This window comes from Triturus cristatus, chromosome 8 (assembly GCF_964204655.1).
Source record: "Triturus cristatus chromosome 8, aTriCri1.1, whole genome shotgun sequence".
Lineage (NCBI taxonomy): Eukaryota > Metazoa > Chordata > Amphibia > Caudata > Salamandridae > Triturus > Triturus cristatus.
The window spans coordinates 74398234-74426095 of record NC_140591.1 but is presented as its reverse complement, the minus strand read 5'-3'; the positions used below and the strand labels follow the sequence as shown (position 1 = coordinate 74426095).

At 46.1% G+C, this 27862-nt stretch overlaps 1 protein-coding gene across 8 annotated transcripts in view; it reads left to right on the top strand.

The window, feature by feature from the left end:
- The window catches only part of STXBP5L (syntaxin binding protein 5L), a 1956595-nt gene that overhangs the window by 1844307 nt on the left and 84426 nt on the right, over window positions 1–27862 (top strand). For all 8 annotated transcript variants that reach the window (XM_085621040.1, XM_085621038.1, XM_085621036.1 and 5 more), the window contains 2 exons: window positions 6390–6629; window positions 25099–25459. In XM_085621040.1, coding sequence (XP_085477166.1) covers window positions 6390–6629; window positions 25099–25459 — 601 coding nt within the window. The remainder of the gene's footprint in view (window positions 1–6389; window positions 6630–25098; window positions 25460–27862) is intronic.

Genomic DNA, 27862 nt, shown 5'->3' with positions numbered 1-27862 from the left:
CTGACCCCCCAGACTTCTGTCTCCACATGTAGAGCTAAATGTCAATTCCCCTTCACCCTCTAGTTGCACGTCAATCACACGTCATGCGGCTGCGCGCGCATCTCTGCCAAATATTTCTGCTGACACTACAGGATTCTCTTATGGATCCACCCACTTGTGACATCATTTTAAATGACGTTTCTAGTATACGCCTGTATTTACGCCTATTTTCATTACGTATGTGTATTCTTATCTGTATTATCAGCTGTTACGCCTCCTGCATCTGTCTTAATGCAATGCTTTTCATATATATATTGTTACTTGTCAATAATGTATTGCCTATCCCTTCCTGAACCTTCGTGGTGATTGAATATGATTGCCTGGTTCGAACCATAATTCCTTTGTAAGGAATAAAGTCCTTTTAGAACCTCTAATACCACGGATTCTGCCTCTTATTTTGACTGAGTTATTCTTACTAGACTTTACCGCATAAAAAATAGTACAGGTAATTTAAATATTTACCACACTTTTAATGCGTGTCTCGTAGCGCATTCCGGGGGAGTCGCCACAAAAAAGCTTGTGGAAGCGTTTGCGGGATCTGATGGGTAAGCAGCACCGGGTCATTGTCAGATAAGGTGTGGGGGAGGTGCGTGGCCTGGGTGGTACCTGCAAGTGTGTCTATGGAAATTAGCCAGTAATCTAGCTGTGACCATGTACTGTGATGAGAGAAGAAGCATGTGCCTTCCCTTGTGCACTGGTGCATGTGTCGCCATGCATCTGTGAGCAAATGATCCGATATCAGGGTGTGGAGCGTACTAGCGGAGTGCCTGTGCTAGTGCCGTGCTCCCGACCGGTCCATCATGTCCACTAGTATGACGTTAAAGTCCCCCTCCCCCACAGGATCATACGCAGGCCCTGGTTGTCCGCCTTGGTCCAGACTTTTCTAAAAACTCAGTTTCTTCAATATTTGGGCCATAGACCGCCATGATCCTCATGGTTTCTTTATATAGTGTGCCTACCACAATTACATATCTTCCGTCCTGATCACTGAACGTGTGTGTAGTGCGCCATGGTAGTCATTTGCTGATCAATATTGCTACTCCCCCCCCCGCTGTATCCCGAATATGTTGAGGAGTGTATTTCACCCCACCGCTTTGCTCGCAGTCTATTAATAGTGCCAGAGGTGAGGTATGTTTTTTGTAAGTGGCATATATCTATCTTATGGCGAGCGGTATATGCATGCATTAGTCGGGCCTTACGGTGGTCATTAAGACCCGGTAGATTCCATGTTAAGCAATGCATGTTGGCCATAGCTGCTAGGTTAGTATGCGCTGCATGATGCAGGTTTGGTCTGGGGCCACTGAGGTCGCCGTCACCATAGCAGATCCGGGGCCTGCGGATGTAGTTAGGAGGTGTATGTTACGGGAGTCGGTGTCTAGGTCCATGTGGTGTGTGGGATAGCTGTTCAAAGAAGTATCTCCCTGCCTCCCTACCCCGCAACTGAATGAACAAATCCCTTTCATCAAAGCAACAGTGTAACCCACTCCCCTCTACCCACTCCAACCCCCCAATCAGGTTGAGATTGCCTACCCTCCCGCTTCCTACCCCCAAAACAATCAAAACGTCATGGTACTTTGTGGAAATCATCCCTTAGGGCTATGGCTTTCCCAGCGAGCAACCCTGATTGCCAAATCAGGGTATCCGCGCGAGATGGACTGTCTTTGCCCCGGAGGAGAAGGGTTCGCCTCTGTGTTCAAGTCAATCGGCAGGCGGAGGTTCATGTTCTCCCCCCTCTCAGCTTCTGTTGCACATGCGGGTGAAGTGGTGTCCTCTCTGTATTTCAAATTCAGTTAGCGCAAAAAAATACTCCTCGCAGCAGTGAAACTAGGACTTAGTCATTGTCGCTAGTGCTGTTTCCTTCAGAGTGACGCAGAGAGCGAGACCCCGCCCGCTTGGGCTTATTGAGGAGTTTGACAAATGTTGTCACTGTCGTGGGGTCAGAGAAAAAGTGCTTCTTGCCATCATGCAGAATCCGCAGCTTAGCAGGGTATAGCATTGGGTATGGCACTCCGAGCTGCCGGAGAGCCCGTTTGGCCGGCATACATTCCAGTTGCGCATCCACTGCGAGTGTGAAATCCAGATAAAATGAACGGGAATTGCCTCGGTGGCGTTTCTCCCCACATTCTCTGGTGCACCGGAGGATGACATCACGGACCAGCTAGTATAGAAGGCGGGCTGTTAATGGCCGGGCTGGGGCCCCGTGTGGCGGTGTGGGTCCGAGTGACCTGTGACCTCTCTCCACAATTAATACAGCAGAAAGTTTGATACCGAAGAGTTCACGCAGCAGGTCTTCAATATAGCTCTCCATCTTTGAAATGGCTGTTGACTCCGGGATTCCTGTTATGCAGAGATTATTCCTGTGGGTTTGTGATTCTAAATCTTCATTTTTGGCTTTAATCACTTTGAGTACTTTATCCATTTTTAGCATTTTCTGCTGGCTGCTCGCCAGTTGGTCTTCCGTCTCCGAGATCCGCGTTGCCATTTGACTTATGCTCACATCATGAGTATCAACCCACGGGTTGACCCGGTCTAGTCGAGCTGTGACCAGGTCCAGCTTGTAGTCTTAAGTCCTCAAGCTAGTCCAGACCTCCTTTAAGGTAAAGGAACATCCTAATGGCTCCTAGTGTTGTGGCTCTCAGCGCAGTCCACTCAAGTACATGTGTTTTTTTGTTTGATCTGTTTATTACATTTTATATTCGTAAAATATACATATATCAATCATGTCTACCTGAATCGCAACCAGTGTACATTTACAACAGTCATTGACGATCATCAGTTGCATTATAAGTATAGCTCGGCCAAACTTGCCACTGAGATAACAGATCCACTCAAGTACATGTGTTGTGCAGTCCATGCAGGGAGGGGTCAGTTTGCTCAGTCTGGAGTGCCCTGCAGCAGACCAACCAGCATCCCAGGTAGGACTTCTAAGGCGTTGTGGGAATTGGCCTACAGGGGAGTTATTATGCCCCGCTGAGCGTTTTTTGAGGGTAAAAGAATGTCCTAATGGCTCCTAGTGTTGTTGCTCTCAGCGCAGTCCACACAGGCATGTGTGTTGTGCAGTCCAGGTGGAGGGGGGGCAGCCGAGCAGGAGACTTCCTCTTGATATGCATTTAGTCCTAGGTCCCCAGCCATCAGCTTCTCCTACCTTACTTGCCAGGCCTCTGGTGTGTTCTCTGATTGATGAGGCCTCTAGCAGGCCCGCGGTCCACCTCTCGGCCGCGCCAAGAGCCCACCAACTGGCCGCAGGGTCAGGGCCAAGCCTCCTGTCACGCCCCAGCAGCGGGTGCCTAGCAGCAGCCATGCAGACGCTGGGCCGCACTCAGGAACAGTGAGTCGGGCGGTCTTGGATGTCGGGACAGGACGCGCCAATGTGCACAGGCCCCAGGGCCAACGTTCACAGACCCCAGCTGGGCTACTCCCCCCGCAGCCCTGGTCTCTGTCCAGGGTCGTCCCGGGGCCAGCAATCAAGGTGAGGAGGCAGTGGGCAGCGATCGGTAGACCCCTGTGTTCCTTGCACCCTCCGAGGCCAGCGATCTCATCTCATCACGCCTCCGCTCGGGGGCGGCCAGCGGCCTCGGAGCATGCCCCCGATGCCCGCCTCCGGATCGTCGCATGGAGGTAGTAGCAGTCCGTCCCAGCGCTATGTCGTCTCCCAGTCAGCCGCACTCCGTCAGCTGCTCTGCAGCCAGGCTCAACGCTCACTCACCGACCACCACCAGCAGGTAACTTCTCCCTCAGTAGGAGACAGCTGCAGAGACCAAGGTGGCAGGGCCCCTGCAGCACCACACGTTCACATCGGCAGGCCGCTCCGTTTGGGGGCCTGTTCCAAGCCCGCCACCATACACAGCCAGGAGACTCAACTTCAGATCATAACGCTTCAGAACTGACCCAGCTTTGATTTAGATGCATGACCCGCCCATTTTGCAGGCTTTGGCTCCCTCGGGGTGTCGGACTATTGCGGATTGTTACGCCCGGCCGGCAGAGCCCACTCAGAGTGCAGCGATCTTGTAGCCAGGACAAGCCACGCCCCCCCTCGTCCTTCCTCTTAGTCTTCTCTCTTGAGAGTTCTTTGCATCTTCCAATAAACCAGGACCTTCTTCAGACCCCTGTCCTGCTAACTTAGGGGCATATCAACAACAACCGGCGATAATTATCGCGAAGCGCACTTAGCGCTAGGATAATTATCGCCGGCTAGCGTGGATTTTTATCGCTGAGATAGCGTGCTATTAGCAACGCTTATCCCAATAGCGATAAAAATCCTCACGCTAAGTGGCTAACGTGAGATTATCGCTGGAAACCCAGCGATAATCTCACGTTAGCTTGTTGATAGGGACAGACAAATTTAGCCATGATATCCTCCTTCCATAGGATATCATGGCTAAGTCAGAAAAATACCAGACGTAAAAAAGCAGCGTTAACCGCGGGTAGCGCTGCTTTTTTTGTCTCTAACAGGGTTAGAGATATTCTTGATAATAGGAGAAATGTCGCTTAGCGACATTTCTCCTATTATTTTACTCTGGAACGCCCCCTTTGCATCTCATTAGGGATGCAAGGGGAAGCGTAGAGTAAAAGGGTGCTAACATGCAAATTTGCATGTTAGCACCCTGTTGTTGATAGGGTGCTAGTTTTATCTCTGCTTTTTTGGCTTTTAAAGCCAAAAACGCAGAGATAAGCCCTTGTTGATATGCCCCTTATTCACTTCATCCCCAATCCAGCTGGCCCAGCCTCACACAATCTCTGTCTCCTTCTCATTACTAGTTCTACAGTACCTGCCGCGTGGAAGAATGCACAGATTGTTCATCTGTTAAAGAAACCACTAGCTCGCCCACCATTCTTAACCCTTTGTGCATCATTTCGCTTTCTCCCTTCACTCATCATGATTTTAGAAATTAAAATTAACATTCGATTTTTGAAGTTTCTAGTCCGTAAAATTCTCCATACCATTCAATTTGGCTTTCAACCACAAAATAGTAACACATCTGCTCTAGTACCAATGTTAGTTGTCTTGAGTCTCACAGGGCATTAGAGGTGGAGTGCCACCATGGTTCTCCTTGACTCGTCAGCCGCCTTTGGTCCGGTGGCAAACCAAAGCTGGCTTACCTGTCTCTTCTGAGTCAGTATTGGCGACCAGGTCCTTGTCTTGATTTCCTTTTATTTGGCTAATAGTTCTCACGCTGTCTGTCCTCCGCCTTTTTGATCTTCCCCTAAACATGTTATTCATGTTGTTCATAAGGATTTTCCCTAAATCCCTCACTTTTCAACGTGTATGTTTGTCCTCTGGCCACATGTATGCATATATCTTGAACATGCTAAGATGTACTCCAGTTTAAATTGTATTACACATCTTGGCCTTCCTGGTATATGAATCTGGTTTTATGAGTACAGGTTATTGACTGTGAGGAACTTAGAAACAGATGTTGGTCAACGAAATCACTATGAAAACAAAATAACTAGATCACAAATATCTGAATTGTGCAAATTTCATAAATCTTAAAGATCTCACCTCAGAGAAGCTGAGAAATTGGCAGCTAATAGCACTGGATTTTCGAAATGCCCAAAATAATCCCTGTAGACAATCCCTGTCACAGCACACTGTGCAAATCTTCACTCACATGCTTACTCCCACACTCGATTACAAATTTATGTATTTTAGGAATACAGAGAGGTTTCCAATATTATGCTTGAAAACATGTGACAGTCTGAAGTTTCCTGGAATATTCACAGAGAAATGTTTTGACTTCCAATTTACGTCAATTGTCCAGGCAGTTGTGCATGTGTAATGCCACCGTGTGCTCACATATTAAAATGGCTTTCCATGAGTGAAATTGTTTTTTTCTCAACTGGGAGAATATTTTCTCTTGTACTGACACCAATTTTGAGGGTATTCATTTCCTATTCTCACCTGTAAAATGGTTTTCCTCCAGCCCTAGAAAGAGTAAATGGAATGTTTTCAGGGCGAGAATGGATTGTGAAATGGTTTGTGACTACCCACAAATTTATGAGTTGGTAGGTTTGCACAAACCCCTAATGTGTCCAATATTACACCATACTGCTAAATACCGTATAGCGAAATCCTTTACATGTGTACATTTAAGGTCTGTAATTTCAAAAACATAACTGTGCACTCCTGAATCAAGCTATTTGCACTTAAGTACAAGGTACACGCGTATATGGTTTTGTGACTTGGGCCCCTTTTGAGAGAGTAATGGTGCTTGGGGCAGGAGTGCAAATAACATGGAAGGAATGAGAAAGAATGCGGTTGAGTAAGTTGCTGAGGTTAAGAATATGTATATGTTGGTTAAAATGACCACAAGTTAGTTTTCATGACTGTTTTTCCTCGATTACCACAGAAAGCCGTGAGAATTCCTTCAGCCGCTCGCGCAGCTCCAGCGTCTCCAGCATAGACAAGGAGTCGAAGGAAGCCATCACCGCACTCTACTTCATGGAGTCGTTTGCACGAAAGAATGACGCAGTGGCGTCCCCGTGCCTGTGGGTGGGGACGAGCTTGGGTATGGTGTTGATAATCACTCTGAATATACCGACCACAGAGGAGTTGAGGCAATCCGAGCCTGTGATGGTGTCTCCAAGTGGTAAGAGCTTTTATTGCTGTTCTTCTGTAGATTGTTGCATGATTTGTATCAACTCTTGCCCAGTGTCTGAAAACTCACAGCACCCCTTGTCTACCCACATGTTCCTACAATTTCCACCCACACCATGCATGTCATAAATGTAATTTCAAGGTTCGTGGGGACGTACTGAAATTGACCAACAGATTAGACTATGTGGTAAAAGATTGGTGTAGAATAAAGTCGTTTTATTGCAGTAGTATGCTCAAACCCTTGCGTGTCCTAGGTGATGGAATGCACCGGTTGATCTCTTCTCTGAGTCACGCCTTCTCAGACATGCATATGCGTGCACAAGCACACACACTTCGGTGCCAGGGTACCGACATGCACATGAGCACCCACAACCGCAGAGCGTCAACATTTTTTGTCAGGCTTACCTTTCCTTGCTATTCTGACTCCCACTGGTGCCCTAGGCTGCCTCTCCCCTCCCTCACAGGGCTGTGCTGCGGCTCCCAACGGGTTCTCTTCGGAGGAGGGAACAGCAGACAGGAGCGCCCCTTGCAGACTGTCCGAGAGGTTGGGCGGAAGGGGGCAGACGGTAGTGCGTGGAGGGGAAGGAAAGCCACAGGGCCTCAGGGTGGAGGGGGCAAACGGAAAAACATCAGGTAGCCTGGAGAATGGGGCAAGCGTGAGAGCCCCACGCTGGGAGGAGGCAAGCAGGAGTGACTTGGGGGAAGGGGGGTCAATGGTAGTGCCTCAAGCAAGTGGGCAGTTGGCCAGCTCCCCTCTTCTGTTCCTCTCACAGCTGTTCATCATGTGGTTCCTGCACTGGTTCTAGACTTGTTTTGCTTGCGTGTGAGGGTGGCCGGATGGACGCATCCTCGAACCACTAGCCCTGTGAGACCAATCACCAGAATCAAATGACTCACAACGAGCATGGATGGAGAAGGGAGATTTGTGTTGTGATGTGAAAGTTGCACATGGCTGAAAAGTACTCTTGTGGCTTACGTAGGAGAAGGACCACAGGTTCTGTTTTGAAGGCTCTAGCATTGTCCATTTTTCTCATTATTTAATTAAGAATATATGATGATTAACTCTGGTGGTTGGACATTGACTTAAAGCATCTTAAATGTAGGCCTGGGTATAAAATTCCACTCCGCTCGTGGAGTGTGCAGAATTTTTCCCACTCCGCGCTCAGCATAGCACATGGAGTTCTGCGTTTGTCCGCTCTCGCGCTCACCAACGCTAAGTTGGTGCACACCAGCAAGGAAAAGTTGACTCCAGAACACCTCCCAGCGAGATTTCTCGATGCGGGCAGTCGCGAATGGCTGTGTTGAGGAAGCTGCTGCTAAGTAGAACCTCTACTTGAGCAGCAGAAGGAAGCAGCGCCCTCTTGCGCTGCACATGGTGCTGTTCGCACTGATTTTCCAGCACGGGACAAACACACGGTGCTAAAAATCAGCTCAAACAGCGCCACTAAACGCACTCTGCAGCTTGTGGAACTCCACGTAGCACGGTGGAGTTCTTTGGGTCACTTAACAGAGTTCCGCTTAGCGGAACCCCGCCCAGGCCTACTTAGATGATGAGGCTGGAAGTACATTCCTAATTCGAGGTTCCGGAGGCTCGTAGCTGGAAGGCAGCAGTTCAGTAGTTTGAAGGAGAGGTCAAAGCTCCCAGCAAACAATGCAAAGTGAACTGGAGTGGGCGCCTCAGAGGAGCTCATCGTCCACACCAGAGTGGCCGAGCTAGAGTTTGCCACGACAGTATTTACACGTGTGCCTCAAATGTTAACTGAAGAGTTTGCAAAATTGATCAATGCTTTTATAGAAATGTTTTGTAGTGAAGTTTCTAGGTTACTTCAAGTGATAGTATTTTCTTGGAGTAAAGATCAGTGTTTGCCATACTGTTACATGAAGTTCTTCGTATCCTTCACTCACCAGAGAAGGATTGGGGACATTACCTTCAAAGACCTTTGCTACTTCCTCGCATCTGTGTTTTATGGGCCGAAACATTTTGCATCCGTTTATTTCCTAGACAACGAATTTGCACGTAATAAGTATTTCCAAACCTATGGATATATAATTAGCAATCGTAATTAGCATCGGAAAACATGTTTTCAGATTATTTTAGGGGGAAGAAAGCACCAATAAATAAAATTTGGAAAGGGAGGTGTATGAAGTTTACATGGTTAGACATTACCAACTTCCGGAATTGAAAAAAGGTTTCGAACATCACCAATTGTGTGAAAGATTTTTGTCAAAATTGCCTCGCTTCGTTTCGGAGAACAAAAGAAAAACGCTTCTTTTTGTACCAAATGCTCTGGCAAAAACCTGCCCCTCCGCAGAACCATTTTACATGGAGGTTTCACAAGTTGGGCAAGTTTTGAAAAGGTGACCAAGAGGATTATTTACTGATGTTTTTCGTGGTTCTCTAGCAACACAAAGTGACGCAAAACTTTGCGTTGATTTACTCACCATTAAATGCGCCCACAGGTGCAGCGCAAAGTTGTGGCGCGAAGCACAAGTGCCAATTAAAGCGTTTGTAAATGTAAATCGAAATTTGCAATGTCAAAGGCACTTTCATAGAATAATAGTTTTCCAGACCGCAAACGGAAAGAAAATTAACAAAAAAGTAAAAAGTAAATCAAGATCTTCTCATAGGAACCAATAGAAATCACCATTATAAAGTGAAATGGGAATGCACAATTCTCAGAAAATGAGCCAGTGTGTTCCTGAGACAACAAAGTGGACCTAGGGTTCCGCGAAGGCCAGTAACAGAGTGCGTGTTGTCCGATGAACGCTAAAGACAAAGGCCATGTACAGAACGGGCCTTCAGCATGAGTCTTTGAGATGCGGCAACAACCGAGCAGATGAGGCTGCAGTCTTCCAGAGCTCGGGATACTCTGAGCTGGAACCCTCAGTGAGGAGAAGAAACCTGGGGACAGCTTCCTCTAAGGGAAGGTTCGGGCCACTCATGCTGTTGGTGTGTATGAGTTTCTTGGTGATCACACAAGGGCGTTGGTCAATGCCAGAGAACTGTAGCTGACGGGAGTTCCACAGACTCAGATCGCGGTCATACAAGCTCATGCTGGACAGATTTTCCAGAACTGAATTTCCTCCTGCTTGACAAGGCACTTTTTCTGGATAGCTCTTGGTATTCCTGGTCCACTAACGGCAATTTATAAAAGTGTACGTTTTAAATCAGTGATAAAATGAACACGCTGGAAGACGTAAGTGGCGGTAGCAGTGGTTCCTCAGTAGATAACAAACTCTTCAAGCCTGGAGGTCTAAAAAACTCAGTGAAGTCAGGCACAGCTTTGAGAGTCTGCTCCTTACTCCGAGAAGACACCAGCAGGTTTACGGAAAGGAACGCACCTTGATGAATGTGTGACTACAGGGGTTCCTGAGCCCTTCCTTCATGCGGGCCAGATGACCCATAGTTGGCGTACCTAAGGGCCTAAGATTTGAGATGGCCGACACAGGAGCGTGTGCCACACAGGTATCCTGTGTTTCCTTCCTGAAGAATGCCACAGACTCGCTTGAGCCATCAGGCAGAAACATGTTGACGGTGTAAGTGGTGATGGAATACTAGTTAATTTTTCCCCACATTGATTTTTAATACCAAGTGGTATTCCGTTTAATTCTGAAGGTCACTTTGGCATATCACATTGGTTTTTAATTTGCCTATGTCACGGGTCCATTCCTAGTTAGAAGTGCCTCCCTGACCTGCAGGTGTTGGCCCGCTCCTCATTAAACTGAGTTTTTGAAGATCGTGGGGAGTCCCATGATTAGGCATGACACCTGGTGGTGTGTGAGGACATCCCATCACATTTTTGTGTACGTCCTTCTCAAATTCTATAATGTTTTGAATTTAGGGATTCTGTAGTTTTGAGGCATTACAACCTCTGGGACCACACAACCAGAGAGGAGGCACTTCCAGAATTATGGGGCTCTCAATAGCAGTTTTGAGGTAAAACGGTAGCTTTGCATTCCAAGATCTGTAATGCCATTAGACAGTATGAGGTTAGCAGGACTACATTTAACAGAGACGACTTGGCTCTGACATAAGTCCCACTGGAGACAGTGCTAGGATAATGGTCCAAGTGTCACACTTCTCAGGGCTTCCTTACCCTGGTGCAGATTAGAGCAGACAGTGCACTGGTTATCATAATGTACAATTGCCAGCCTCGTGCTGGGGCCACACATGGGCAGTCACTGCCTCCCGCTTTGGAAGAGGTTGTTGGCGCTGGAGCTCTGTTGGGCTACTAACTCTTACAAAAATTGTAGATCCCCTAGTCTGGACAGGAGAGGTCAGTGACATCCTGACAAAAGCCACATAGGGGAGTTTTAAAACTGAAAAAGTTGCAGATTGAGCATACATAAAAAATATGTTCTAAGGTTTTGACATTTCTATTGGTCTTCAGATGGGCCCAGTGGACTTCTCACTGCTATCATGCACTGCTCGGATATATGTACTGAATAAATGTTTAATTTGTTTGGATGGCCGTTAACTTACGGAGTGCAGCCATTCATGGTAATTACTGTTTTATTGTGTGCATAAGTAGATGTTGAGTTCAGAAGCCACAGTGGGGCATTCGTAGGAGGCTCTGGCAGCCATTGGCAAGTCCGGGCAGCCATAGTTCTAAGAGGTGGCACTGAGTGCAGTTGGAACCCCACATTGCAGTTATTGGTGTTCTTGAAGCCAGCATCTGTGCCTATGCAGTGCTTGTGTAATTTTAGCCGCAGTGTGATGCCGTGAGTGGTATCCAACAAGCATTTGCAATGCAATAGGTCTCGCATTTACGCGAGTTTAAGGTATTGGCATTGTAAATGAAAATGCCTTTTTTAATGTTTTAAAAACAAAAACAAAAATAAAAGGCATTGTTATTTGCAATGCCAATAGCTCAAACCTGCGTAAATGCGAGACCTATTGCATTGTAAATGTATATAGTATATGCTGAAAGATCTGTAGGTATGTGGCGTGATGTAGTATGATCTGAATAACGCAGAGGCAATAGCTGTTGAGTTTATTTTAACCTTTAGAAATAAGTAAAGCTGTCACTTCAGGGGTTTCACAAGGGTTTATGCGATTCTGCAACACCCGTGTTTTGCACAGACTTATAGATTTGCAGAATTTGCCACACAATCCATTATCTGCCGCATAATTTGCAGATTTCAAAAAAATAAATGTATTTGTTGAACAAACAGATCAAGAGTTAGTGAAAAAAAAAGCTACTAAACGTGCTATCCTGCAGCCCTTTTGCAACTTTTAATTGTTCACCTCCAGGTGGCCGATTGCAGTGTTCTGTTGGCATAGAGAGGTGAAACATTCATCAGTCTGTTATAATGCGAGTTAAAAAGACAAAATTGTGAAATTATGCTAGTATAGAATGTGGCGCATTATGCCACCTAATTTGCCTTTTCTTACCGCATTATGCAAACCTGCTCCCTTATGTTGTTCCCCGTTGCCGCATAATTTCAGTGGCTTTGACTATAAGCAAAAAGTGTTGCTAGAGTTTCCAATCCCTTCACTCTTCGCCAATAAAAATACTGCCAATATCAATGGTCTGTTATCAGAAAATTGTATTAAAAAACTACTTTAAATACACAAACCAGAAGTTAACCATGGGTTTATTTATCCACAGTTGAAAATATGGCAGATTCATATAACTATTCTACCGTAAACATTTTTCACACAAGGCCATTTAAAGGTCTGCCTCACATAGCACATAAAGCCTTGTTTACATTACCAGAGCAAAGCTTCTTTAGGAGACCTCACAGCTCAGCATTTCCAAATGAGGCCATGCAGCTGCTCCGGTCCCGCTCGTGTGCCTTTCCCGCCATTGGATGGGCGCAGGTTAGCCCAGCTCTACATCAGATTGTCTCAGGTGAGCGGCCCATAGAAATGATTTCTGAGGCATTATCACGAGAGATGATGTTCCCGCGCCTCACGGAAAGAGCCGGCCTGCTGAAATCCTCGGATTGTCACTAACACTGGCCATAAAAGAGCATGAGGGGAAAGTACAACTGCGCGCCCTCCGGCGAGGAAGTCATGAACGTGTACTAAATCACTCCACTCGCAGACAAATGGCGGCGCAAGTTTGAGCAGTCTACAAAAAAGAAACCAGGAAAAGGGGGATGAAGTTCAACAAAAGAGCCCTGCGGCTTTCCCGAAGTCACGCGAGAAGGATCTGGTGTGTTCTTAACAAATGGTCATCGTTTGTCCAACGCAATACGCAGCAGAGGTTACCGAGTAGGTGGTTTGGTCAGTGACATTATAACAGTTTGGTCCTGTTTCCAAAGCTATTTTCGGTTCAATGGCACTATATTCACAGGAGCCTCTGTCACTATCACGGCAAACAAAAAGCAATGCGGAAAGGATGTAGCCTTACGGCTTGAGCGGTCGACCTTCAAGTCTCGGCAACAACGATGAACATCCTGTGATTCTGGGCAAATCACGTAACCTCCCCGTGCCTAAAAAACAAGCTGTCGCTATTGCGCAAAGGCAGCCGCATGTTTATTATTGCATCGTGCATTCACTTTACAATAGCTGCCGCCCCACACAGCACTTGCAGGGTGGGGCGGCAGCTATTGTTAAAGTGAAAGTGCGATGCAAAAATAAACACGCGGCCCGTCAAAAAATAGTGCTTACCGTCTAATGAAGCAGACCGTGTAACCCCGCAAGTAAAAGATCCAGTCCTGATGGGCAGTCACAAAATGAGACAGGGCGGTAACAGGGCGGGACTAGGAAGCCTCATTATCAATCGGAAGCCAGCATTTACCATGGACGATGACGCAAGCCAATGAAAAATATGGGCGGAGCTTCCACGCCACTTCCACATCTTTCCCTACTACAATATGCCTCGCAGAGCGAGCAGCGCATGGCTGCAACGCTAGGCTCGACCTAAAAAAGAGTGTAATGTAGGGTTTCTTTGAAGCAGGTTTCCTTCAGCACCATGTTGTAATTCTTCTTTTTGGTCAGGAAGTCGAGTTCAGATGTGGCAGGACCATCTGGCTACTACTACTACTACAGGAAGCCTAGTACTGAAACAATCTGCATCCTTTAGGAACATCTGCAGATATCCTTTGCTCTGTAGAGAGACCTCCTGTTTAGACCCTACTCTCCTGATCCTACCTTGTGATAGGTACCTGACTGTGCCACCCCACATAATCTCCTTCCTGCAGTCCACCTTTTGCGCAATTTAAACACCAACATGGACAAGTAGAAAGGGTTGGCGGCGGCGGGGATCTCTATGTGAAATTTCGCCACCTCTGTGTATTCCCTCTCTAATAGCACCAAGTCTGGTTATAGTACTGTAGTGTATATGATCTCATTTGACATTCATGGGTTCAAGCAGACACCCTGGACAAGAGGCATGGCACAAGACATGGTGCTGGTGATCTCCTCTGTGACACTGGGGGCACTACCTGGCGCAGCAGCAGCGCTAGACTACCTATAATCTCTTGCGATAGCTGACTTTGTAGTCACAGCAGTCCAATACCTACTGCGGTGTCATCTACAACACCATGGCAAGAGGCTTGTGCCGCAACCAAATGCTGATGGCCTCAGAGTCTACTGGTATTTTCTATCCCATTCAATGTCTATCCTTAACTATTAAATAACATGGTACCTCACAGTTGGCAATTCCTGTCAAATAACGACGCAGTATGAGGTTGATGATTATTAAGTTAATATTTACCAACTGGCCCGCTCGTACATTTTCTTCTATGGCTAGGGGAGCTTGCCTTCCATCCTATGATCTCAAAGCTGTCCTGTGCTCCCATTGTTGTCCTTCCACTTCCTGTTGCCCAGTGTCCGCTGGACAGTCAAGCTTTCCACTCAGTCTCACTGCCTATAGTTTTGGTCTTATTGACATGGAGCAGTGTGTGGTTGAACACCTAAGCCAATGAATCAGACTGAGACAGCCATGTCGTTTTATGGATGGACCCTCCCAGGCTCAGACTCTATCCTAGTAACTAATGATTGACTCGAACACCAAGCTAATTTTGCATGCACAACATCATATAGGGCGAGCTCCTACAGCATTCAAATAGGTGCAACAAACAATAGCTACCAGTTTGGGAACCAAAAGGAGTTGTCTGCCGACGAAGGGCCCAGCGGAGGGGGTTTGCTTACCCCATTAATACGGGCTAAAGTACAAGCAGGGGTCACCACTAACATCACGCAACCCACCCCCATCAATGAGCAAGCTAACCCCAGTAGGCTTAGTCTGGTCTCATGGAATGTGGAAGGGGTGAGGTCAATACTTTTAATTGAACTACCAACATAAGCCGCATAGACTACTTCCTGCTGAACCTGCAATTGTGGCCCAGAGTGATCAATATGACTGTGGGACATACCACAGACAGCGACCACAACCTGTTGGAATTGTACTTCGTATCCACTTGGGACACCCCCTTGAATTCTACTAACATCACCCTCACGTCAAGGGAGGTTCACCCAACTAATGACAACAGGCACCTAAAATGGTCCCAGATAACCTTAGGTGTAAGCAAACTCGAAACAACCAAGTCCAATCTTTTGGCAAGCACTGCAGAGCTACATAGATTGGCCCAACTCCAGGGAGGCTGAACAAGATCTCGGCTTGCCATGGCCACCTATTTGAGCAGTTGCCTACCTGCTTTAGCGAGCCAGGACACCCTCAGGCAACTGGAAAGAAGACCAGGTCGCAGTTTGTTTGGTTCAACAAGGACCGTAGGAGCCTCCGGGATCATGTAACCCATGTTATTAGGGCACACAATATGAACCAAATGAGGGAGGTGAGGAGATCCTACAAGTTGGCCCAGGGTAGAGTGAAAAGGAAATGGGATGAAAATAGATCATAGCAAATCAGAGAAGCCTGCATCAGAAATGATTCCCAGCAATTCTGGCTTTTACTAACTAGGAGGGATGTAAATAGACCCCACCGCCGACTAATAACATTTCAACAGCAGCCTGGTTTGATCACTTCTCGTCACTCTATCCTTGGATATGCTCATCCTATTGCCATTGATTTCTTCTCTAAAGATGAAATCATGACTAGTGTCAACTCTATTGTAAGGGCCAAAGCCCCTGGCCCAAATGGCATTCCGGGTGACGTTTTTGTGAATGTTCCCGAAAAATGGATAACCTACATCTTGGCCCTAGCTAATGGGATTGCAGCGGGGGCCCAAATACCATCCTCATGGAAGGAAGCGGAGGTAATGCCAGTATATAAGAAGGGCGATAGATCCATACCATCTAATTACAGACCTATTAGTCTCATTAGCTAGCAAGTGCTTCTTCAAAACTCATATCTCACTGCTGGTGTGGACTGCCATCCCCACTGACCTACAACCCAGGCCGCAGAGAGAGTTGCACGGCCATGGTGACAAACAGTCTTAACCACCAGGTGAGGCGGCCAATCAGGATCCACGCAAATCCTGGCAGCAGGCACAATAGCCCAGATTAGTACTTGCCCCCACACCTCCCAACTGTGCACTGGGAGTATGGCTACAGAGTGCTCTTGCCCCCACATCTAAAAGACAATACCTCTGTCGCACACATGGCAGCCAACAGATCTAATTCCGCTAAGTACTCCTCCTTCTCCCACTGCGGCAGGTCGAACCACCTTTCATGGACTGATGGCCCCGTTGATGCCCAGAAATCTGCCACGAAGGACTACATCCACGGACTCCTCATGGATTTCCAGGAGGATATCTCTTCCCTGAAGCAAGACTTCCAGAAGGCCATTGAGGATCTGGATCCTTCCCTATGCAAAATGGAACTGAGACTAACCAAAATAGAGGTTGACCTGGCAGACAACATTTACGACAAAGATGATCATGTGACCTGACTGGAGGCAATGGAATGTCGACAACAGATTCTACTGGACAAGCGGGGCGATACTGAGAACAAATCACATCGCGATAATATCCGGATCCGTGGCAAATTGTCCACTCTGGCTTCAGGTAAACATGAGTCATTTGTCCAAGCGCTGTTTGGTCACCTTTTGAGCCTCCCGGACGATGCCCCAGTGCTCCTGGACTGCACTCCTAGGGTATACTCAATGATTCAACAACAAAGAAATTTGTCTCCTACTGTTCTAACCACTATTATCATATTAAAGAGAAGAGTCTGACAGCTTCTCGATGACAGGAGCCTTTGACATTCTGAGGAGACACAATTCTCTTTTCCAAGACGTCTCAGCAGAAATGCTAGCCAGCAGGAGAGATCTCAGAAAGATCACAAAACATCTTCAAAAAGAAAAGATCCCATACAAATGGGGGATTCCATTTGGGCTGCTGTTTAAAATTAAAGACATCGGTTTGTGATTCGAAAATTTCAGGAAGGGCGGAGGGCCCACGGTCGCCCCACGACAGCATTAGCTCAGCAAGTTCCTAGCTCCGGCCCATCTACAGATGAAAGAGGTGGCTGGCATTTTCAAACTTCCAGAGCAGCTCATAAGTAGGCAGGGAGAAGCCGCCGCCTTCAGGACAGAGAAAGCATACCTCTATTAGCAGAGGAGGCTACATTGACATGAACTGTCACCACTTCAAGTTTGCTGCTCTCACCTGCATGTTGACTGTAGCTGAATGTATCCATGTTGTATTGGTAATATGTTTTGGCTTAGTAATAAGATGGGGGGGGGGATAGGTTCCCTACTCTTGGAGCCAGCCTACACCGAGCAAGTGCCCAGATGCTCATCCTTATGGGCTACTGGTTGCTCTTCCCTGTGCCACCGCTGCGTCCCGGTGCACTGGTGGGAGCACAGGGCCCCTATAAGACCCTATTTTCTGTTTCTCCTCTCAGTTTCTTTCTTACACACCATCCAGATGCAAGAGAGGGACACAGGCCCTTAGTCAAGTGGCCAGACTCATCATACACCTCCCCACAGAGATAGCCTATTCCAGTTTTACCATTGGAACTGCCCTCCCACCCATCTATTCCAATGCCATAGCGACCCGGTCGCCCTCTACACCTTTCACAAGAGTGGCACCATTAAGGATAGTCTCATATAACATTCAGGGCCTTAATTCTTCCATGACGCAGAGGGCCCTGCTTCAATGGTTGAAACAAAAAAAAAAGATATAACCCACTTACTGTATTTAGATACCAGGAAATTGCGCTCCTATTGGTTCCGGCTACAAATGCATGTTTCTAATATATGCAAAACAAGATTGGTTGGAACTCGTATAATGCCTTTTTGATTTATCGACCAAACGAAGACAGAGAAGGAGTTGGCCTAACGGCTAGGGCGCTCGACCTCGGACCTGGTGAACTGGGTTCGAGTCTCGGTAATGACGCTGAACAACCTGTGAATCTGGGCAAATCACTTAATCTCCCCGTGCCTAACAAAGAATGAATGTGTGTCCTCATTTAACGTAACTGGTGCTTTGTAAAGCGCTCTGATATTGGGTCAAGTTCGCGCTATATAAAACTCTGCAAAACAAAAGAGAACAATGCTATACTGCTCTCTTTCCTATGGTGGCCCAGATTGCATAAGGAGGGATAATCCTAGGATGTGACTATAACACTCCCCTTGACCCTTCCACAGACCAATCCCACCCACGACTCACCACCCCCCTTCCCTAACCCAGGGGGTTGTTGACATTAACCTAGTGGATGTCTGGCGCTTCAAAAACACTTTCGATAGAGATTACACATTGTATTTGAATGTACGCAAGACATACACCTGGATAGTTTCTTGGTCACTAAGATGTTGCTGCCCCAGTTAGCCGATACCTCCAGCGATGTCTGATCAATATTGGATCATGCCCTGACCTGGCCCCTGCTGAGCTAGTATCCACCCCAGAAACCCTCCTCTCACCCATGGCTGATGGCCTTAAGGGATCTTAGCTTGAGAGACTACATAAAAGATGTAATAGAACAATTCTTTAAAGAAAATTATATTGGAGAGGTGATACCAGAGAGGTGACCCCATCAGTGCTATGGGATGCTACCAAGTCCATCATTAGTGGGAAATTATTATCCGAAAAGGCCATTTTTTAATACCTCCATACGAAAAAACCGGCAGAAATTGAGGGCAGGCTGTCACAAGCTGAAGCATGTCACAAGCAGAGCAACTTTAATGCTATTATGCAGGAGCTTCACAGGCTTGGGAGGAACTAGAACAATTACAGATGGAAGACACAGCTAATAAGCTTTTATATATCAAACAAACCTTCTATGAAAAGGGAGATAAGGCAGATAGATTATTGGCCTACAAACTGCTAGCTATGAACAGGAACCACATCTCAAGTGTCATGGTTAGTCATAGACAGACCACCTCCCAAATTTCTGAAAATCTTGGCCTATTTTTTACCAGTATTACTCAGCTTTTTCACCCATCAAACCACGATTAAGCCTTCCAGGACACCTAAATGCAAAGCTACTTTCCGACCAATTGAACGCATTATATGCGCTCCTTTGAAAACAGTATTACTATCGATGTGGTACGAGAGGTGGTAAGCAACTTCCGTGCCGGGCCCCAATGGCTTCTCAGCTTCTTTTTACAAGGCATACGCCTCTCTACTCATTAAGCCCCACACTAAAGTGTTTAACTATTCCCTGACCTCTCAAGCTGTCATTGAAACTATGCTAGACTCCCACATTACGCTAATATTTAAACCAGACAAGGATCCACAGATCAGCACATCTTACCGGCAGATAGCACTTTTAAATTGTGAAGTAAAACTGTGCATTTCCATACTGGTATGTAGACTCCACAACATTTGGCCATCACTAATCTCTCCCCAACAATCTTGCCTCCTCAAAAACAGAAAACCCATGGATAATATCCATACAGCAGTTTCCCTGATGGAAGTGGCTGGCAAGCAACCAATGGTCCTCCTCTCCTTTGAAGTGGAGACTGCCTATGATAGGGTTGACTTGACTGGCCCTATCTCAGCTTTCATCTAGGTGAATTACAAACACCCCTCAGCAAAGATCAATGGCGCATACACTCCGGTGATACGTTATCTCGAGGCACCAGACAGGGGTGCCCTCGCTCTTCCCTGATCGCTTTGTCAATGGAACCACTTATAGCTAAGATATTAAGCAATCCAGATATCAGTGGCGTGAAAGTCAGGGAGATGTAACATAGGTTGGCCTTGTTCTCTGATGATATCCTCTGCTTCATAACCAATCCTGACCTATCTCTTCTAGCTTTACAAGTAGAATTTGACCACTTTGCGGCAGTCTCAGGCTCCAAGTTAATTACTCTAAATCTCAGGGCCTAGGCGTGCCAGACCCCACAGCGAATTAAGAGACATTATCCAGATGGCAGGGTTTACCTAGATGGGAATCTCTGTTAAACATCTGGGGATTCACATCCCGACACACACCGAATCACAATATGACTGCAATATCCTACCCCTCCTGCAGATTTTATTTAAAGACCTATATTGCTGGGGCACATTAGAAATTTCTCGGCTGCTACGCATAAATAGCCTAAAAATGAACGTCATGCCGCCTCTACTCTATACGCTACACTCACTCACCATGGCCACTCTAAAATAAACTCTTTTACAGTCATCAGAAAATGTTATATTTTGTGTGGCAGGGCAAATTGGCTAGGGTAGCACGAACCACGCTTTTTTGACCAATGGACAAAGGGGGGCTTGACTTCACTGATGTCATCACCTACATCTGGGCAGCCCAGATACAATCAGCCCTGGATTATAATAATTATAAACCAAGATATTAAACCATGGGTGGAGGTAGAACACACATTCTAATACATCCCACTTAAGTATATACTGTGGTTTCTAACCCAATACCCAATATGTGCATACCCTCCTCCAGGTCGCATCACCACTGCTCCACCACTGTTGGTCCCTGACAGGCAGGAAGGAATTTCCCAAATACCCACTGCCCTTGATGCCCATAACCCTGACTTTCCTCCAAGGTTGCTGACCCAAGATGCACTAGCTGGAACATCAGGAATCCCCACATCGGAAGGATTTTTTTTAGAAGATGGCAATCTTCGAACCTGTGAAACTTCAATAGAAAAGTGGTCTTTAACCAGAGGAGATGTTTATCACCTCATACAAGTGTTACATGGGGTGGTAAGGAGATAGCACCGAAATCAGATTAGAAGATTCTGTAATGATACACTGGAAATCCTAGTCTTTAGAATAGACTTACATCCACAACACAGCTGGAAAGGAGCTCTTGTTTATCGGCCCCCGGGCCCAGTGTCAGATTTCTCCTCCCAATTGATGGAACTTATTTCCCCGCATGTCATCTCGACTAGAAATTTCTTACTACTAGGAGATTTTAACATCCACAATGAAAATACTACTAATCAGGACACCTCCTCATGTCTGACAGACCTGGCCACACTTGACCTCTCCAAGATCAATAACGGCCCCACTCAATCTGCAGGGCATACTTTGGACTTAATTCTAACCAACTCCCCAAACATTCTTTGTGGAGCAACCTGACATGGTCAGATCACTCATTGATTGAATTTCAAATCTATAGTACCAAGGACCGTACTGCCCCTAATTCTCACCCCACGAGGTGGTATAGACAATGGCATAAACTTACGCCTGACCAGGATTTAATTCCATTATCCCTGAATCCTGACTCGGATAATGTGGAGGATCACCTGGCCCGCTTTAATACTATCATACAAACCACAGTTGATCACCTAGCCCCTCTAAAGCAGTGTCCACACTCTACTTTGACGCCCCCAGACAACTTGGTACTCTCCCCACCTTTGGACGGTAAAAAGTAATTGCAAAAAACTTGAACGACAATGGCACCTCTGACATGATCCACTTGACAAAGTAAGATATAAAGAAGCGATGACCCAATACCATAAAAACTTAAAAACCGCTTGCAAATCTCATATAGCGCAGCAACTTGAACAAGCAGGGAATGCCTCTAGAACCCTGTACCAGATCCTAAAATCTTTCACAAACCCAAAGGCGTGTGATTACGAAGAAGCCCCATACCAAACCTTATGTGATAACATAGCAAATCACTTCACCCAGAAAATCGATATGATCTACAATAAAATCACCACGGCCAGTGGTCTACAGAAAGGTCCTAAAATAGACCATTCACCGACCATATCAAACACCTCGATATTGGAGATCTTCCCGTTACTTATGCCTGAAGAGGTAGAATCACTACTAAAGAAAGTTAAATCCGGGTCCCCATTAGATGTCATCCCCTCTAGGACCACCTCCCTGCTCTCCAAGCAACTTGCTGCTCCCATTGGCTCCATTCTCAACAGCTCTATGAAGGAAGGCAGGCTCCCTCTTGAATGGAAAGCAGTGCAGATTATTCCTATCCGGAAAAATCTGAAAGCTCCCATGGATGATGTTTATAACTATCGCCCCAAATCTCTGCTCCCCCTTCAGAGCAAGCTTCTGGAGAAGCACATTAACCAACACCTATCTGAATTTGTTGAAGCCTCAGTCTGTCTAGATGTCTCTCAATCGGGCTTCGGGCCCGATACAGCACAGGGTTGGCCCTGGTAGCTGTAACTGATAACATCAGAATGTCTTTGGACAATGGTCAAGCAGTACCTTTGGTGCTGCTTGACCTAACTGCAGCCTTTGACACCATTTCCCACCAGACCCTTCTTAGGAGACTCCAGGACATCGGCCTCCAAGGGAATGTGCTGAAATGGTTGTCAAACCTTCTGTCGGACAGAACCCAGACGATTTATCTGGGCCCTTTTCACTCTAAGACTACAAGAGTGACCAAGGGAGTACCTCAGGGCTCGTGCTGGGCACTACTTTATTCAACATTTATGTCACTCCCTTTGCGGGAGTACTGAGGAATTTAGGATTCACTCCCATCTCTTATGCTGATGATACTCAGCTCCTACTTTCCTTTGACGAAAGTAATCCCAATACTCAGGCTACCTTTTCGATGGGTATGAAGGTTATGGCTGATTGGATGAGGGACATTTTCCTCCAGCTTAACTCAGGGAAATCGGTGATTATGCTGTTTGGGAAGCGGTGGTGAGGTGGACTCCAAGCTGGTGGCCAGAGGAATTGGGCTCTGCTCCTATCCCGAAAAAGGTGGTCAAAAACTTGGGAGTCTGCATAGATCAGAAACTAACTCTAGGAGAGCATGTCACCACCACTGCGGGGACATGCTTTCAAACACTCAGTCTATTTCGAAGAGTCTTCCCTTTTTTACCATTTTCCACGCGGAAAACTCTGATCCAGGCATTAGTGTTAAGCCTCCTGGACTATTGCAATGCCCTGCTGATCTCAGCTGACGAAGCCTCCATAAATAAATTGCAGGTAGTCCAGAACACTGCGGCCCGCCTAGTTGCCAATGCCCCTCCTAGAACGGCCTCCCTATCCCTCTTACAACAACTGCATTGACTCTCAGTGCGGAAGCGGATTAAATTCAGGATCTGCTGTATTGCCTACAAATATTTACATGACCTGGGTCCAAGCTACCTATCAGACAAATTTGTAAGGTACCTGCTTTCCAGGACCCTATGGTCAGGGTCAAAATCATTACTTTACACCCCACGATTTAAAAAAGCTTGCTTGGCTGGAAGAGCTTTGTCCCACCTAGCCCCCCTCTACTGGAACCAACTCCCCATTCATATACATCAATGCCCTGACTACCTGAAATTCAGGAAGCTGCTAAAAACCATTTTGTTCTGATTTGTCTTCCTAGTTGTCGGTAGCAGTCACAGCGTGGAGAAACCCCTGCTGGTGTGATTTGGGCGCTTTATAAGCTTATAAATATCAGGAGATGTAACAAAATCCCTCTTCAGTACCAATGTCCGACAAAGAGTTATATATCCTAGCTTTAGAAATACATCCTTGAGCTCAGCCCCTACTACAAACGTATCTACTTAACCTAGTGGGAGCTGGATCTAGAAGCAGACATTCCCGATGGTGCTTGGAGGGCAGCGGGGTCCTCCATATGTATTCAACTTAGAGTTAGCGCCTACAAATTATTAACCAGATGGTACCTCAGCCCCACATGACTCCATTACATGCTTGGCAGCTCAGCTCAGCTAGCTGTTGGAAAGACTACGGGAAACGATGCATGCTTCTTCATACTTGGTGCACCTGCCACACATTCAAACCTTTTGACAGGAAATCTTAAAATAAATACAACAGATAACCACACCACTCTTTCCCACTGCCCCTGAACAATCCTTCTCGGCCACCCAGGAGACAAATGGACATACCCACTAACCACACCTCTTTGAAAACTGATATTTCACTTCTTATTAGTGGATTGGCCTAGCATAGCTCATTTGTGACACTCCCTACACTACCTTCTATTAACTTGGTGGGTCGTATATGGTCAATTTTTGCTTTGGACCGCTTGATGGCATTGGTTAATGACTGCATGTATAAGTTTGAGAAGACCTGGGGCCCCTTTGTTACAAATGTGAAAAGGGAACAGGGGGCGAACAGGATTCCACCTTTAGTGACACCACTCCGACGCCAATCTGACATTTGCACACTCTCCTGATCGGAAGACGAATACGCCTAACAGGCCTCGGTAAACCACTTGCTGCTGGCAGCCGACTTGACCGATCTGCACTGGTAATCACATCCTTGACTGTGGAGGACATGGACGCCCCACTCCCAAGGACATCTATGGACCTTCTGTAATCCTCCTTTTAGCCTTGTCCCATTTATTTGACAGTGTCATATAGAGGAGTGGTTTGGGCTTCCCACTCTTGCTTGTTACCCCCTACCCCTTTTAAGTTTATTTTACAGTTTAGAAATGTTGTATGATTGTTTAGGCAAAAAAAGTAAATAATAAAGTTGGAAAAAAAAGAACACAAATGATTCATCTACCTAATGCTAAGCTGGTGGAGGTATTCTGGACCGAGGGGATCTGGAGAAGTCCACCCGAAGGGCACAACAGTGTAATCAGAATGTGGTAGCAGAGTATAGAGGTGCACAACTGTGCATTTGGTAGCCATGACACATTCTCAAACTTTGCATAAAGTTCTAGTGATTACTGTGCAGTGACAACACTGTTGTCATAGCCATTGTAATCATCTTGAGACGTTGTCAGCCATCGCCTCGTACGTAGGAGCCATCCAAAATTCTATATCTTGTTGGTGTGACCCAGCTACAAATGTTTGACCACGTGCTTGGCCAGTTGTGTTTTTTAATCCGATTTACGTAAGCGACAGAGAGTTACTGTATCGGCTTTCAGAGCTCTACAAAGGAGCTTCTGTGACCTCTTTGTATCCCTAATCGCTGATCCCCACGCCTGCCCTTGTAATTGTTGCTATGCACAACGGAAGCACAAAGGGGCATTTTGAATGGAAAAGAAGCGCCCCCTAATGCTCTTTTGAAATGCTTTGAAGGAAGGTCACAGCAATTTCATCCATGACCTTTGGTTAATGCACCTTAATTTGCGGCTGGAAGACGGTGGAGGCTGTGTGGAATTGACCAAGGTGTGTTCTGTCCCCCTGGGGCTGGCATTAGCCAGTGTGTGAAACTGTAATGTACTTGGGCAATCAATGAACTAGATTGCTGTATTTCTCTTGCAACAGGGACGGTGCTGATGCTGAAAGGAGCCGTGCTGACCTTTTCTTTCCTGGACTGTATGGGTGGTTTGATACACCCACCATATGAAGTGTGGAGGGACCCAAACTGCATCGATGAGGGCGAGAAGACGCGGAAAAGGAAACTCGTCACCTTCTCGCCGTCCTCCTCCCAGGACATGGGAGACAATCAGTTTGCCATTGTCTGCTCTGAAAAACAAGCCAAAGTCTTCTCCCTGCCTTCTCAGACCTGCCTCTATGTGCACAACATCACCGAGACGTCCTTCATCCTCCGCGCAGATGTGGTGATCATGTGCAACTGCGTCTGCCTCGCGTGCTTCTGTGCCAATGGACACATCATGACGATGAGGTAAGTCTTACCACAGCAAAGGTGGTGGACATGTCAACACAGTCTTCCTGTTCATCCCCATGTGTCTGTCTGTCTGTCTGTCTGTCTGTCTGTCTATCTAGCTGTCTATCTATCTGCCTTTCTGCCTGTCGATCTATGGGAATAAGAATGTTATAAAAAGGGAAGGAGCATTTTATAAACTTCCCTATGAAACACGTGCAGAAATTGCTCTACTAAGCAAAATCCCCACACACACGGGACAATGGAAACACGTGTCACGAATGTATTTGAATAAAATTATGTAGGATGCTTAACATTCACGAGTTAGAAGTTGTGTTAAAGTGAGAGTTTAGTGAATTAATTAACAAGTCATAGATCTCCGCAATGCACAGCCATACGCCACAACCTTCTTTGACAACCAAGACCTTGTAACACAGGTATCTCTTAGGAATTTCTGGTCACTGTCAAAAAGTTCAAGGGAGGTTAGGTTTGGCAAACAAAATCTTAAAAGACAAGAAATTCAAACGTTAACTAACTCACCTTCCATCCGTGCTATCAGGAAAGGTTGGAATGAGATTTGAATTATCCATTCTGTCAGGAAAGGTTGGGACGAGATGGAAATGAGTGCCAGAATGTCTGGGTATCATAAATGGCACACTATACTCTGGTCCATTTATGATACCCAGGGCCTGGAAAGGAACAGTCCCCCAATGTTACAGAAATGTTCCAAAAAGGCAAGAGAAGATGAACAAAAAACAGTAAAGTCAATAAAATAAAGTTCAGTAAGGAAAAAGTGAAACAATAGTTCAGTTGTAAAGTAGCCCAAATGCAAATACTAACAACTGATAAAGCAACCTTTGAAAAATGAGTTGCACACAATGCAAAAGAGGTTGGAAGAGAGTTACCCAAACATAAACAAATAATAGTAACATAACATTCAAAATTTAAGACATATAACCATCAACACATAAACTAAGAAATCGTAAAATAGAGTTTTACAAACAAGAAAATAAAATGTAGAATATAAGTATCAGTCAGAAGACGACAAACCAGGGCACAATAAAAATTACAACAAATATTCCCACTTTAAGAAGTTTCCATACCCTTACCTCTACTATTTTTAGGGTTTAATATTTAATTATTGAACATTCAAACATAATATACACAACTGCAGAGGCAGGCATTCCCAACCAACAAATGTCTTAAGGCATGCAAGGTCCAACAACTACAGTCAGGTGTTGTCCCAGAGAGTCTAAAAAGTCTGTCTTAACACCACTCATAAAAAAGGCATCTTTAGACCCAGAAAACCTTCACAGGTTTTCCCTGGGTAGCTCAAGTTTTAGACAAGGTAGTGGGAACACCATTACAACATTACCCAGAAAGACATCTGTGCCTGGGGAAACATTAGTCAGGTTGTTGCTCTATGCACATAACTGACATAATACTGTGCCAATATTAGAGGTGGCTGTAGACGAGGGAGAGGCTTTGGGGCACATGTACAACGCATTTTACCGGTCGCAAACGCAGATTTGGCCCGTTTGCGACCGCTAAAAAATGGCTTTTGCCATGTACCAACCCTATTTTGCGAGTCATTAACCTATTACCGACTTCCTAATAGCGACTTGCAAACCCTATTTTGTAAGGAGCGTGCCCAGGGCGTCCCTTCCTAATAGTTTGTCAGAGGGGGATGTACGATTGTGTTATAACCGACATGCGGACGCAAAACAATCGCAGTTTACCACCTACTTGAAGTAGGTGGTAAGCCAGTCATAAACCGGAAGGGATCCCCCATGGGACCCTCTTCCCCCTTGTGATTAGCAGCAAAACCATTTTTTAAGAGCAGGCAGTGGTTCCATGAAGCACTGTTTAGTCTTAAAAAATGAAAGAGAAATGTTTCATTTTTCTTTTTGACATGCATCCCATTTTCGTTTAAGGAAAATGGGCTGCATTTAAAAAACTCAGACATGGTGGTCTGCTGTCCCCAGCAGGCCACCATCCCTGTGTTAATGTCCATTTCCAATGGATCGCAAATTGCGACCTGCCTCATGAATATTAATGAGGCAGGTCAATTGCGACCCCATTGGAATCGGTAATGTGTCTGACACACATTAGTACATTTCATCTTGTGAGTCTCTGATTGCGAGTCGCAAACAATCGCAATTAGAGACTCGCAAAATAAAATGATCTACATCTGGCCCTTAATTCCTTATCCTCCTAGACCTGAAATCTTGAGTCGGCTTCAGACAGAAGCAGCTGCCTCTGATGCGGCCTTAGCATGGTTCTGGTCATTCTGAACCCTAACAATCATCCACTGGTGCTTCTGAACGTGGAGTTCCACAAGCATCTCCATTATCATCCCCCTTTTTAATATATTTATAATGCCTGGGAGCCTGCCACCAAATCATAAAACATCTCTAATTTTAT